The sequence below is a fragment of the Acomys russatus genome, chromosome 6, assembly GCF_903995435.1.
Source record: "Acomys russatus chromosome 6, mAcoRus1.1, whole genome shotgun sequence".
Lineage (NCBI taxonomy): Eukaryota > Metazoa > Chordata > Mammalia > Rodentia > Muridae > Acomys > Acomys russatus.
The window spans coordinates 61,475,436-61,489,001 of NC_067142.1; the positions used below are offsets into that span (position 1 = coordinate 61,475,436).

General features: G+C 42.5%; 1 protein-coding gene across 3 annotated transcripts in view; it reads right to left on the reverse strand.

The window, feature by feature from the left end:
• Positions 1-7,376: 7,376 nt before the first annotated feature.
• The window catches only part of Dcaf6 (DDB1 and CUL4 associated factor 6), a 102,946-nt gene continuing 96,756 nt past the window's right edge, over positions 7,377-13,566 (reverse strand). For all 3 annotated transcript variants that reach the window (XM_051147762.1, XM_051147763.1, XM_051147764.1), the window contains 2 exons: positions 11,252-11,357; positions 7,377-7,770 (listed from right to left, as the gene is read on the reverse strand). In XM_051147762.1, coding sequence (XP_051003719.1) covers positions 7,706-7,770; positions 11,252-11,357 — 171 coding nt within the window. In that variant the 3' untranslated portion in view covers positions 7,377-7,705. The remainder of the gene's footprint in view (positions 7,771-11,251; positions 11,358-13,566) is intronic.

Below are 13,566 nucleotides of genomic sequence, written 5' to 3' on the forward strand. Positions count from 1 at the left end.
TGGCATCTGCTCCTGGCCTGTAGGAACAGCCCACAGGCTACCTAAGATGTGGCCACCTACTCACCTCCTTGTTGACAGGTTTTTTTTAGTATTTGAAAAGAAGGGAGAAACCACTATAACGAACAGGGATTAGCACCAGGCAGTTCATTTCCAGAATTTTGGACAATGGGGGACAATTAGGGCAGATCACTAAGACTGCAGCTGTGATGTCATGCACAGCTGGGGAGAATCTGAGGGAGGGAGGAAATCACTCACACAAGAGATAGAGGAGACCCTTGAGTGACTGACCAGCATTGTTGGTCTTAATTCCCAGGAGCAATTGTGACTGTCACTGTAACTTTGGGGCAGGCACAAGGTAGGAAGGGCACTGGGTCTGAGTTCACAGCCTGGGTTTTTGGCCCAGCTTGGTCTTTGTCTGCATGTCATCTGCGACCTCCTACTCTGCCACTAGGCCATTTGCAGAAATGAAAGAAGTGAGGAGTTGGGATGAGTAGCCTCCAAGATAATTCCAGCCTGATTGCTGATGCCTTCTGACTTTTTAGTTGAAGAGATGGGAAAAGACTGAACACCACCAGTGGGTGAACCTGCATTTGTATACTTTTGAGTGTGTGTTCAGTGAACACATGAAGAGCTGTCTGCACGCTCTGGCAAGTGTCTTTGTACTGCTTGGCTGTTGAGGCCAGGCCTAAATGCTGACTACAGAGACACACACACGGGTATGAGGAGGGTTCTGTAGCTGAGGCAAAGGTGGGAGAGCAGGCGGCAGTTGTCAGTTTGGGCTGCTCTTGCTTTTTGAGCTAGAACTTCAAGTGTGGCCGTTGAGTGCTCACTGTGGTGGTTGGGAAGATAAGCTTCCCTGCTGCTCTCCAGCCTGGGAGATAGGCGATGCTCAGGGCTCCCCAGAGCAGAGGAAGAGGCCAAGATCTTGCCATGTCTGCCCTGAGGCAGCCATTCCAGACCAAATTACTTTTCAAGGCTTTCTGTGGGCCACCTGGCTCCTGGCGTGTCGGTGTCTTTCCCGTGGTTCCTGGTCTGCTGTTTATTGAAGACCTTCCATGAGGCTCGGTATCTGCCTTTGTGTGGTTGGTTTTGTCAACATGATCTACTCCAGGTCAGCTGGGCGGGGGATTGGCAGGATTTTGGATGGAGTGGCAGAGGGCAGAGGACAGGTACTGCTCTCTGTCCTGGCAATATTTCTCTTCTCTTTGTATTGTTATCATTTTCTAGTACTTGTCTGGTATCTTGAGGGATCATATTCCTGGTTAACAAGTCTGCACAAAAATGGAGCATGCCCTCTAGGTATGAGTTGCCAGTTGGTGCAAGAGGTTGGCTTATTAACACTCAATGGTTGGAAAGCTTTTTCATGGTTGCCCTGGCATTTATGGGAAGGATGCTGAGGCCTCTGAACCCTACTGGCCGACCCCTAAACTCACTGGTCTACAAGAAGAGCTCTGACCTAGCCACTGAATTTCACTCCCACTGCATTTAATGAGTGAGCTCTACTCATCTATCCAACACTTCAGGTCTGTACGCAGCTCACCAAGCACTAGGCAGCAACACTAGTGTTCACCATGGGTGGGGGATGGGGTGATGCAGAGCATCAGGTAGCAATGACAACTGGCTCCAGAAGGTCTAGGTATTCCAACTAGGGTGCAGTGGTTGGGCTGGCGAAGGAGGTGACCATCTAGACTGTCTTGGAGGATGTTTAGGAGCATATTCAGGGATTCTGATTTGCTCAACTGAGTTAGGGAGATGGGGGGAGGGTAGAGGAGAGATAGTTCCATACATTCTCTTTTGTCCTCTTTGGAGGACACCTGCCTTTTGTGCAGAAGCCCACCCATCATTCCAATTAAACCCTGCCATGTTAGCTGCAAATTACTGTGCACCGGCAGGCCTGAGGCCCAGGGGACCCATAGGTAGTGGTGGACAGGACATCTGGCCACTTGCTTGCTTAAATACCTCAGTCCTTCTGATTCTGACAGGATCCCTTTTAGGGTAGTGGCCCATCTCTGCTGCTGCTTTATGAATATTTTTGCCCTTGTCTTGGTGCCTGTGCTGTGTTCCAGATGCCAGCTGTGGGAATGTGCACTACAGTGTACAAAACTCAACACCTAGCTTTTCCCTGGCCAGACACCTCAAATTGGAGTTCAAGACCTTAGATGCTAGTTGGTAGCAGCATGGCTGTGGGAAGAAAAAACAAAGCAAAACAACATGGAGGCTTGTTTCTCTGAGCCCTGCCATGGCAAATTCCTGGTCTTGACAACTGATCCTTACCTTTTGTATGTGACCCCTGCTGGGGTTCACAGGAACTAGCTGTACTGGGCTGTGACCTTAAGCAAATCACTGCTCCCGGGACAGTCAGGGTGAAGGATTGTAAAGACAATGGCCCCTTGGTGCTAATGTCAGTAGATTGTTATTTGTATGAGTAATTTCATCTTTCAGGCAAGAAGTCAACCATCACCAAGACAAACTCAGTATCTGCAACAGAGCACTGCAGCTTGGGTTGAGACAAGAGGAGGAGAATAATGTTAATACAGTGAGAGCTCGCTAGTCAGTTGAGAGAGAACTACTGTGTTTTTTTCGAATGGACTATGTGCACATTACAGACACATTTCTCAATGGATCATGAGTTGAGCTTGTGACACATGTCCAGCCTCGTTTCACCTGTCCCCTGTCTGGAAGGACAGTGAGGAGGATGGGAGTAAGCAAGAGGCCGAGAGCAGGCATGTCAGAGGTCCCACTGTGTGCCTCACTTAAGAGCCTGTAAGAGGTCCCACTGTGCGTCTCACTTAAGAGCTTGTAAGAGGTCCCACTGTGCGCCTCACTTAAGAGCTTGTAAGAGGTCCCACTGTGCGCCTCACTTAAGAGCCTGTTAGGTGCTAGGCACTAACTGAGAACTTCCAATGTCCTATCTTCTTTTGCTTCAGGCAGATGGGATACAGTAGGGATGGTGGCCGTGTGGGCTTGGCTGTGAGTTAAGATTTCAGGTTGCCAACTACTAGCGAGGTGTTAGGGGGCAAATTACTCAGTATTCTTGCGTCTGTAAAATGAAGTCTTGTAATCTATTGTATCTAGGGACACAGAATCCAAGGATGCTACCTGCATTGGGTGCTTGGTAAAGTACAGGAATGCTCATGGTGCATCCAGCACAGGACATAGGTGCAAGGGGACCTGAACCACTGGTCTTGCTTCTCAGTGTAACTGATGGGGGCAGAATCCTTTCTGTTTTACCAGGATCGCTAATACATGAGAACCATCAAAAGATATGTTATCTAATTTAGAATAGTCATGCTGAGGGTTGTTGCCTGGGGAATTATTATTGCTATTAATGGAAATGAAGGAGTGATGATAAAAGGAAGGCAATAGAGAGGAGGGTGGGAAAGCTGAGTAGAATTTGGAATGAGAGGTTAGTAGCAACAAAAAATGAGCTTTTCTAGTGAGTCTTCCTTCCACATTAATGACCACCTTGCACGAAAAAGAAGTATTTCTACATTGCCCCAAATTAAAGATGATCTATACAGTCCCAAACTACATCAATTCAACTTTTTGACTTTCCTTCTACCCAGAAAGATCACCCCACCCCCGGTGCATTTAGGTACTGAGGATAGCGTTGTTCAGAAGTGACAGTGCCTGGCTCCCAGCTCCTAGAGTTCTTCCCTTCCAAGACTGATGGAAGAGGCAGAGGAGATGGAGGAGTGTACAGAACCAGAGGAAGCCTGGGGAGGAAGAGCAAAAGTCAGTTATGATGTGAACCCCAGGACCATGGCTGTGAGCAGCCGTAAGTGACTACAAGGAGGGACAGGCAGGTACTGTCCTTGTGGGTTGGGAAGAGGGAATGAGAATCCAGGAAGGCTATAAAGCTGTCTCTCCAAATGAGGTAAACAAGAGTCTGGGCCAAACCCCTAGGTCTTGGTCATGAGGCGGAGAGAGGATTAAGCCATGTAGCCCAAGGAAAATGACACACAGGGAGGTTAAAGGTCATCCTTATTGGAGTGGGCCTTAAGTAAGGAGGAAGAATTGAGGAGCATCAATGATGTCAGTGGTTGGCCAGGCCCAATGTCAGGTGATCATCTAATGGAAAGAATTCAAAGCACAAACACCAATCTGCACAAGATTACCACAAGCACAATTCTGGTCAGTGTAACTTTGAGCACACACTGTATCAAGCTGCGATTATTCAAGAATCCATTTTTTAAAAGCAGTATTAATGGCTTAGGAATCAGCAGCAACTTCTGGTTTTCCTTTTGACACTATTTGAAATTCCAAAATTCACAGGTGAGTCAGTTCCTCCCACAGGCAAGGACAGTCCCAGAGGACTTAGGTGATGAGACCAAGCCAAGTGTAGTAGAAAAAACCCTGTGTGCCTGGAAATGGATCTGTTGGTGGTATAGATATGCTTAAAAGAGTGCCCGGTATGCTGTTCTGATGACGTATACCTGGAGGAAGAAGTGGTTAAAAACCAAACTTCAAGAATAATAAAGACGCAAGCTAATCCTGAAATATATTTAACTTGAAGTTTTGGATGGTGTTTTTGAAGACAAAATTGTTGTGATTATTATATATAAATCAGTATTTATGAATAAGTAAAAGTGTATTTAGACTAGTTTTGTTTACCTGATTAAATGGTTTTGGAATGTGTGTATCTGTGTAAATTGTCAGTTTGCACTTAGACTTGTGGTCTATGGACATTTCTGGGTTCCTGTTCCTTTCCCCAACTTCTTTCAGCCCTATTCCTATCTCACTTCCCCATGGTCTAAAGAGAGGACTTAACAGCAAGAGGAAACACACTGTAGAATTGAGATCTCCATTAAAGTTACTTGGATAGGTCCCCCAGTGCAAATAAATTCTCAAAACAGTTAAGCTCAAGAAGTATTGGGTTACAGGACTTGCTTACAATATTCAAGACACTCTAAGCCTGATTTTTCTTTTCTTTTCTATCCTTTCTTTTCTTTCTTTATACAGTGCTCTGCCTCATGTACCCCTGCACGCCAACAGAGGGCACCAGATCTCATTATAGATGTTTGTGAACCACTATGTGGTTGCTGGGAATTGAACTCAGGACCTGTGGAAGAGCAGTCATGCTCTTAACCTCTAAGCCATCTCTCCAGCTCTGATTTTTCTTTTCTATTGTAACTCTTGCTGGCCTCAAACTCACAGAGACATCTTGCCTGCCTCCCAAGTGCTGGGATTAAAGGTATGCACCACCATGACCAGCATTTAAGCCTGGTTTTTAAGGTTTAATGAACTAGTGCTTTTTGACCCATCACCTCCCTCCCGATCCATCCAGTCTTTGTCTCATATGAAAGCAAAGATACCAAGCAGCAGACTGCAGCACAGACAACCATCTGCACAAGGCTCATTGTTTCCTTACTTCTACCTGTTCATTACTGATGCCATCTTTTTTTTCTGAGTGTGTAGGTAAACCCTGAGGCCCATCCCCTAACACTCTGCCACCCTCTTTCCACTTGGAAGTGGCCAGGACTTAATTCTGTCTTTGCTCTGTACCCTTAACTACTTGTCTAGTTGGCCTGCTCTGGACAATGAAGAGAACACACACAGCTCCCATACCTCCATCAGCATACTGTGCCAACGTAGACACCCACCATTGCCTTTTCTCCTCATCTTTTCCTACCAGTTACCCTTTGACCTGAGCTTCCAGCACCCTCTGTCCTCTAGCAAATCCATGCTACTGGCTTACGAGTGTCATCTACTTTCTCCATGACAAAGCTAGATACCTTCTGCCAGCAGCAGGCATTCTTGAGTTCACAGCCATCTTGTGGAGAAGAGGTCCATGATCCCCATAGAGATGCTCTGTGTTGCTCTATCTTCAAGACTGTTCATGACCCAGCTGGAGACAGTTTATGTCTTACTCTCAGTAACTGATTAATTCTTCTGGCAGAATATTTTGGTCAGCAAAAATGATAGGAACAGTTAAGGTACCTGCTAATTAAATCAAAAGTGAACTGCTTTTTAACAAAAAGCAGCTGGCATAGCAAATACCCCAAAAGCACCAACAGAGAGGCCCTGTAACTGAGATGACTATGACAGGCTACCAGACCTGCTCTGGCTCTGGCCTTTCATCTCTCAGGTGGTTATGTAGGTATGGACGTCACTTTCAGACATCGTCCAGAGCTAGAGCTCAAGGCTGGTGCTGATGGTGATGGGTGAGCTACAGTAAGTACAGAGCTACAGCTCTGCTGTTTCAGGATGAGGTCAATGATCAGCCCAAGCGTGGAGTTCACTTTCTTCTCCAACTGCTGACTGACAAGGAGGTATAGAGAAGATAGTTACTAGTTCAACTACAGGTCACAGAAAAGTTGAGGTTAGCTCCTGGCTTTTCTAAGGGAGACAAATGCCAAGAGCTCACTGACTAGAAAACCAAAGACATCTTCTGAATAGATGTCCTATCCCACCTATAAACCTAGAACAGCAAATGCTGTGTTGTGTCTCACACACACACACACACACACACACACACACAGAGAGAGAGAGAGAGAGAGAGAGAGAGAGAGAGAGAGAGAGAGAGAGAGGAGAGAGGAGAGAAAGAGAGAGAGAGAGAGAGAGAGAGAGAGAGAGAGAGAGAGAGAGAGAGAGAGAGAGAGAGAAAATAGACAGACAGAGATTCTTGCTTTTGAAGTCGTCTTTTTGTTGCACTAAACAACAGGTCCACCACTCTGTCTGCCAAGGTATTTTTACCTGTAAGGTATCAGGAGGCAGCAACTGCCTCTCTCCCATCTGGCAGATCTGGTTGCTAGAAGAGGTTTGCAGCCATGGATGCTTGTGTGGATGACGATTATAAAATATATAAATATACAATAGCCTGGTGTTGAGAAAAGACTTTATTCTTTTAAGTGTATTGGAGAGATGTATGCATTTAATTAGATTGAGGGAAACACAAGCAGACAGTGTAGGAGGTGGGAAAGGTTAGGTCTACGGAGCAGCTGAGGACAAACAATATAAGATACACACAGGCCTGGGGATGGAGGACTGTGTGCAGTGGATGCAAGAGTCGGCTACCTGATCACAGTGAAGTCAGGAATATGGACAGAGAGGTAGACCAGAGGCAGCACCTTCAGTTTGTGCTAATGTGAACCATCCGTAAGGCTCAGTGGCTGGTATGGATGAGACAGCAGCTGAAGGTGAAGAAAAAGTACTTTGGAAGAGAAATGTAAAGGCCCTTTTACATTATCTGGTCACAAAGAGGTCAAGATGAAAATTTTTATTAAATTAAAAAAAAAAAACCAGCAAATTCTCTCTTATTAGAGAAATGACTGGAAAATGTGGGTCAAGGTAGCAAAGAATTAAATAAAAAGTCAAATTTAAGGTATCTTAAGACAACCAATATCTTTAATTAGAAAGCAACAAACATGCAAATGGCAAGTGTAGAAATTTATTTGAACCAACATTTTCACTGCAATGAAAATGACTTCAACAGTGATCTGAGCCCCACACCTGAGGGGAGGGAAGTATTGCACTTTGCATTTTCAAGGACTCCACACACAGCAAAAAGTTTCAAAAACATTTTGCTTGTTTTACACACTCTCCCAACTCATGCACACACTCATTCCAAACTAATGTTTGGTTATCCCAAAAATGGGGAAGAACTCCAAAAACCCATAGCCTTAAATTGCACTAAAGTTCTGTAAAGAAAAAAAAGTGTCGTATACAAATTTCAGAACAATCTAAGTGCTTGCCAAAGAGTCGTTTATTCTTCATCCTCATTCTCATTCTCCTGACCTGAACCTTCCGATCTGTCACCCTCCAATCGGTCTGGAAAACACAGATATAAGAATCACACAAATTCAAAATCCTTTTAGTATCTACTATAAATAACCCTCAGAACTTTGTTTAAAACCATGAAAAATGTTTCTCATTCTAAATATAAATATGTAAAAAAATCTACTCACTAGTATATACAGATTTGTTTTGTTTTGTTTGAAACAGGATCCTGCTATGGCTAGCTTGGAACTGGCTATGTAAACCAGGCTGGCCTCGAACTCACAGAGATCCACCAGCATTGCATCTCTAGGGCTAGGATTGAAGGCATACACCACCAAACCTTAGCTACATAAAGTTTTGTTTTGTTTTGTTTTGTTTTTTAAGATTTGTTTTCCAATATTTGAAGTTGTGTGTGTGTGTGTGCGCGCACGTAGTTATATGTCCACGTAGGTATATGCACATTGTGTGCAAGTGTCTTTGGATGCCAGAAGCCCTGGAAGCCCTTACAGCTAGTGATACAGCCAGCTGTGAGTCTGATAGGGGTCTTCTGGAAGAACAGTATGTGCTCATCCCTCCAGGCCGAATGTAAGTTTATAATTTTGCCTCAAGAATGAAGGAACACCACCATAGATACAGTGCCATGTAATTCTAAAACCACAAGATCTTGATATATCACGTTCTCTTGCTGTGGTTTTCAAACAAGGTTCCTTGGAGGCTTAGTTTTAACAACGAGTATCAGGAACTATAAAGGGAGCCTGGAGAGGGGGTGCAAGAGAAAGCCTGGAGACCATGCAGGTGTGTTCAACCTTCTAACACTGCGATTTGATGTCATTTACAGAGTTTATGCTCCAAAACAGAGCAATCAAGTTGCAAAAACCAAACAAACAAAACAAATAAAAAACTTAGGAAAAAAAATCTCTTAATACAGTTTTCAATAAGTTAATTTTTTTCCTTTGGTCTGCATTCACAGCTCTCCTGGGACATATGGCCTGGGGGCAACAGGTTAGACACAACCTGTAAGAGGGTAGTATACTTCTGGTTGTAAGATTTCTTTTTTTTTTCTTTCTTCTTTTTTCTTTTTTTTTTTTTAGACAGGGTCTCTCTGTGTAGCCTTGGCTGTCCTGGACTCACTTTGTAGACCAGGCTGGCCTTGGACTCATAGCAATCTGCCTGCCTTTGCCTCATGAGTGCTGGGGATTAAAGGCGTGTGCCACCATGCCCGGCTGTAAGATTTTTAAAAATTCAACATCTACTATGTCCAGTAATTGTTCCAAACCCTGAGATTACCATGATGACTAAAATAAATGCAGTTGCTTACCTCCAGGTAAGCATCAGCTGGGTTCACTGTCCAAGTGTACACATGCGGCCATGTAGCGTGCTCTCTTGAGCTTATGTCATTTGTACTTGCTCTTCCTTTGCTTGGGATATTTTTGCACAATTCAATAGCAATCACAGTTCTGCTCAGTACAACTTTCCCAATCATTCCATGAGCTCCTTCCTCTACATTTCTGGGAAGTCCTTTATGAGCCGTAACAATGACGACCCCAGTTATACTACCTGTGAACCTGTCTTTTCAGACTAGACTATTAGCTTTAGGGTGGCAAAGCTCTATCTGTTTGTCTTTCTGTCCTCAGGGCTTATGACAGGATGTCCAATGAAGGTGTTGAATGTCCTTATTTTGTTTCTGCCATGCTGGGATTGAACCTAGAGCCTCATGCACAGTAAGCAAGCACTGTACCACTGAGCTCTACCCTAGAGGAAGACTCACTGAAGAAATAAATATAAGTTTTATGAAGATAAGCTGTATCACACCATGAAAAAAGTAATGGCATAAGTCACTACCACAGTAAGGATGGCATTTAGGACTTTTATGACAGACATATTTCCCCAAGTAATGTGGAAAATATTAAGGTCAGTCTTAAAGAAAACAGTTCACAACAGAAGGACACCAAACACCAGATGGAAGAAAACAGTATAATTATAGAAACTCTGAGGAGAGAACGACTTTGGTGGTCTGCCTGTCAGAGTAATGACCTGAATACACGACTGCACATGAAGCCCAAAGTCAAAGGGAAGCTAGCGTCAATTCAGGCTTTCAACAGTTATTAGGCCTGAGCAATTTATTGAAAACCTACTTTAAAGGGTTAAGGCATTTGCTGCTTTTGCAGAAGGCGCAGGCTCAGTTTGCACCACCACACAGTGGTTCACACCCATCTGCAACTCCAGGGCTAGGGATCCAACACCCTCTTTAGAGCTCCTCTGTGTTAGGCATATGGAGAATGTATGTACATGCAGGCAAAACACACCATAAAATAAAATAAATAAATCTAAAATAAAATCTTTAATTTTTTTCAAAGGGCTAGAACTTCCTGGGTGTGGTGCACACCTTTAACACCAGTATTCAGGAGTCAGAGGCCGGTGGATGTCTGTGAAGCTGAGGCTAGCCTGGTCTACATAGCAAGATGCAGGAGACTAGGACTACAGAGAGACCCCATCTCAAAAAAAGCTAAATAAATAAATAGTTATATTTGACACAACATAGGTAGTCTACAAATGATACACAATGCCCAAGATATGAATGCATTTATGAAATCAGTGAGATGTGATAAACATTCGTGCTTGTTAAACACATTCACGATACATATTTTTCTACTCTTATCAATACATATTATGCAATTTACTCTTAAATATTAGTTGTAATATAAGTCGTTTTTGGATCTGAGTCATTGAACCACAGCTTATCATCTAAAAGTGTACTGAGAGGTTGAAGAGATGGCTCCTTAGCTAAGAGCACTTGCTGCTCTTACACCCAAGCAGGGCCCAGTTCCCAGCACTCACACAGCCGCTGTCTGTAACTTCATTTCTAGAGGATGCAATACTCTCTTCTGGCTTCTGTGGGTACTGCATACACACAGTACATAGATATATATGCAGGAAAAACCCACACACATAGAATAAAGTTAAGTGAATCTTTAAAAAATTATTGAAAATACACTGATATAATTTTCTTCCTTACTATGTTACATTTGTTTTTAATCAGGGCATTATTGAGTTTGAATAAATCTATGTTAAAGTATATTTAGCATAACTTTATTTGTTCTTATTTTTGTTTTTTGTTAGTTGAAGCAAGACCTCATGTATTTCAGGCTAGCCCTGAACTTAATATGTAGCCTAGGGTGAGTGACTCTGGACACTTAGCCTCCTCCCTCTGCCTCCCTTGTGTTTAGGGAGTGCCACCATGCCCAGCAGCACAATGTATCCTGAGGTTCAGGATTCAATTCTGTATTATGAGAAGATCACCTAAGACAGAGTTCTCAAGCAACTGTGTTTTCATTTAACCATTTTTCAATAAACATAGTTTATATGAAAATAAATCACAGTGCAATGGACAAATGTTCACACAAAGAAATACTAGTTCTGAAGTTGTTGCTTTCATTGTTCGATATTAACAAAATCATAGAAACCTCTGTAAAGCAGGGCTTATTGTTTTCAAGTAAAATGATGATTCTAATAATAGATTAGAGGTTCTTACCAGCTCGGATATGATTCAGTGACGCCAACATCCTCAACATGAAAGAGGCTGGAACGGTAATTGTGTTTCTCGTCTCTTCCAGCATGAGTTCATTTCGAGTTATAACCTACAGCAAGTTAACAACGGGTCAAAGCTGATACAGTAATGGCACCTTTGCCTTAAAGATTACAAAAACAGTTTCAAAAAACAATCAGTCTTAAGAGGAATATTTTTCATTGTTTTTATGTGTAGTGTCTATAATTCTGCCTTAAAGTTATTCAATGTCAAACAATTACTCTAACTTGCACTTAAAGGAAAATTAGAGACCAGTATTACTTTTAAAAAGTAATTTATATTTGTTGTACAAAATGACAGGTTCCATGGTAACCTTATTTAGTTAAAGAATATCCTGTACTTGAACCATATTTATATTTGGTCCCCTTTGTCCTTTCTTGACGCACCCCTCCCAAGCAAAGTAGAAATATATATACAAAATCAGCAGCTTTCCTATTTTCCTGTAACAAGCATGCTAAGAAAGAAATGAGAACAACCCCATTCACAATAGTATCAAAATACACAAGTGTATCAGAAAGCCATGAACAAACCCACTAAAGGAAGTGAAAGATTTTCTATAGTATGTAAAAAACACACACTGGAGAGAGAGCCTTTTAAGCAAATGGTGCTGGAAAAACTGGAACTCCCCATGTAGATTGAGATTACAGCCACCTCTCTAATCCTGTCCAAAATCCAATTCAAAATAGATTGTTAATGCAGGACTTGAAACTATTACTGCTAGGGGAAAACACTTCAAGATACAAACACAGAGAAGGACTTTATGAAAAGGATTCTAATACTCAAGAAATAATTCCAACACTGGGCAAATAGGATTTTATCAACTTAAAAGGCCTCGCCTTATTACCATAACAAAGAGACTGTCTATAGAATGGGAGAAAAATCTGGGTAAACTGAGTATCTAACAGAGAGCAGAAAAAAAAAAAATTAAATACCAAAAACCCAAGTTGTCCAATCAATAAATGGAGAAAATAATTGGACAGAAAAGTCTCAAATAAAATACAAGTGACCAACAAAAGAAAGAAAATGCTCAGCACCCCCAGGCTCCAGGGAAATGCACCACAATGGAAGCTGAATGAGGTGGTGTGCAACTTTAACACTAGCACCTGCCCAGGCCCTGCTTAAGCTGCAAAGTGAGATCCCGACTCAAAACAGCAGCAGCAACAACAAATCCTCACTGAGACATCATCTCACCACAATCAAAACTGCTATCTTTAGGAGTCAAATGACAACAGATGTTGGAGAGGAAAAAAGATTTTGCTGGTAGAAAAATAAACTGGTGCAGCCCTATGCGAACCAGTTCGGAGCGTCCTCAAAGACTCCAAGTAGGACTACCACATAATTTAGCTATAGCACTCCCAGGCTTATACCAGAGGGATCTAAGCAGCATCGCCCAGAGATCCACATACTTATGCTTATTGCTGCAGTACTCTTAAAAGCCAAACAAGAGAACAGTCTAGATATGCACGGCTAAAGAAAATGTCATATGTATAAATCAAATTTAAGTGAGCATAAAAAGGGGTTAGATTGTCATTTGCAGGAAAATGGGTAGAAATGAGAAAACTGGGTTAGCTGGAATAAGCCAGACTCAGAAAGACACAGAGAGTATGGTTTTTTTTTTTTCTGCTATGAAGACTATATCATATGGCATGAGAACAAAGGGGTGAGTAGGAGTAGGAGAGAAGGGGCATACAGGGAAAGGCAAGAGAGGGTTATAGTAGCACAAAGGCAAAGTGCCTTGTGCTTTCTCTTACATGCAGAATTTTATACACACATACATATATATGTGTGTATCATGCTTTCTTTCATATACAGAATTATACACCCCTACATATATATATGTATGGTATGACAGTAAAAGGGAAACTATCATTTTTTTTCTCATATGCCGAATTTTATATACATACACACACATGTACATGAAAGCAGAAGGGAGACTGTCGTGGACCCGTGCTATAGGAGGGAGAGTACAAGGAGGAGGGAGTAAGAATACTTAAGGTGCAATGCTAAGTACGTGAAATCACACCCCACACCTCCTTCATGGAGACCCTTCATTGTCTATGCTAGCTAAAAATGTTCATGGAAATGAATAAAACCAAGGATCTCAGGAAGTCTTAAAACAACAATAAAGGAAAAGTGTCTGTTCATTTGCTCCCCACCTTTTTTCTGAGACATGGTCTCATTATGTAGCCCAGGCTGGCCTAGAACTTGCTATGTAGACCACCAGGCTGGCTTTGAACTCACAAACATCCACCTGCCTATAC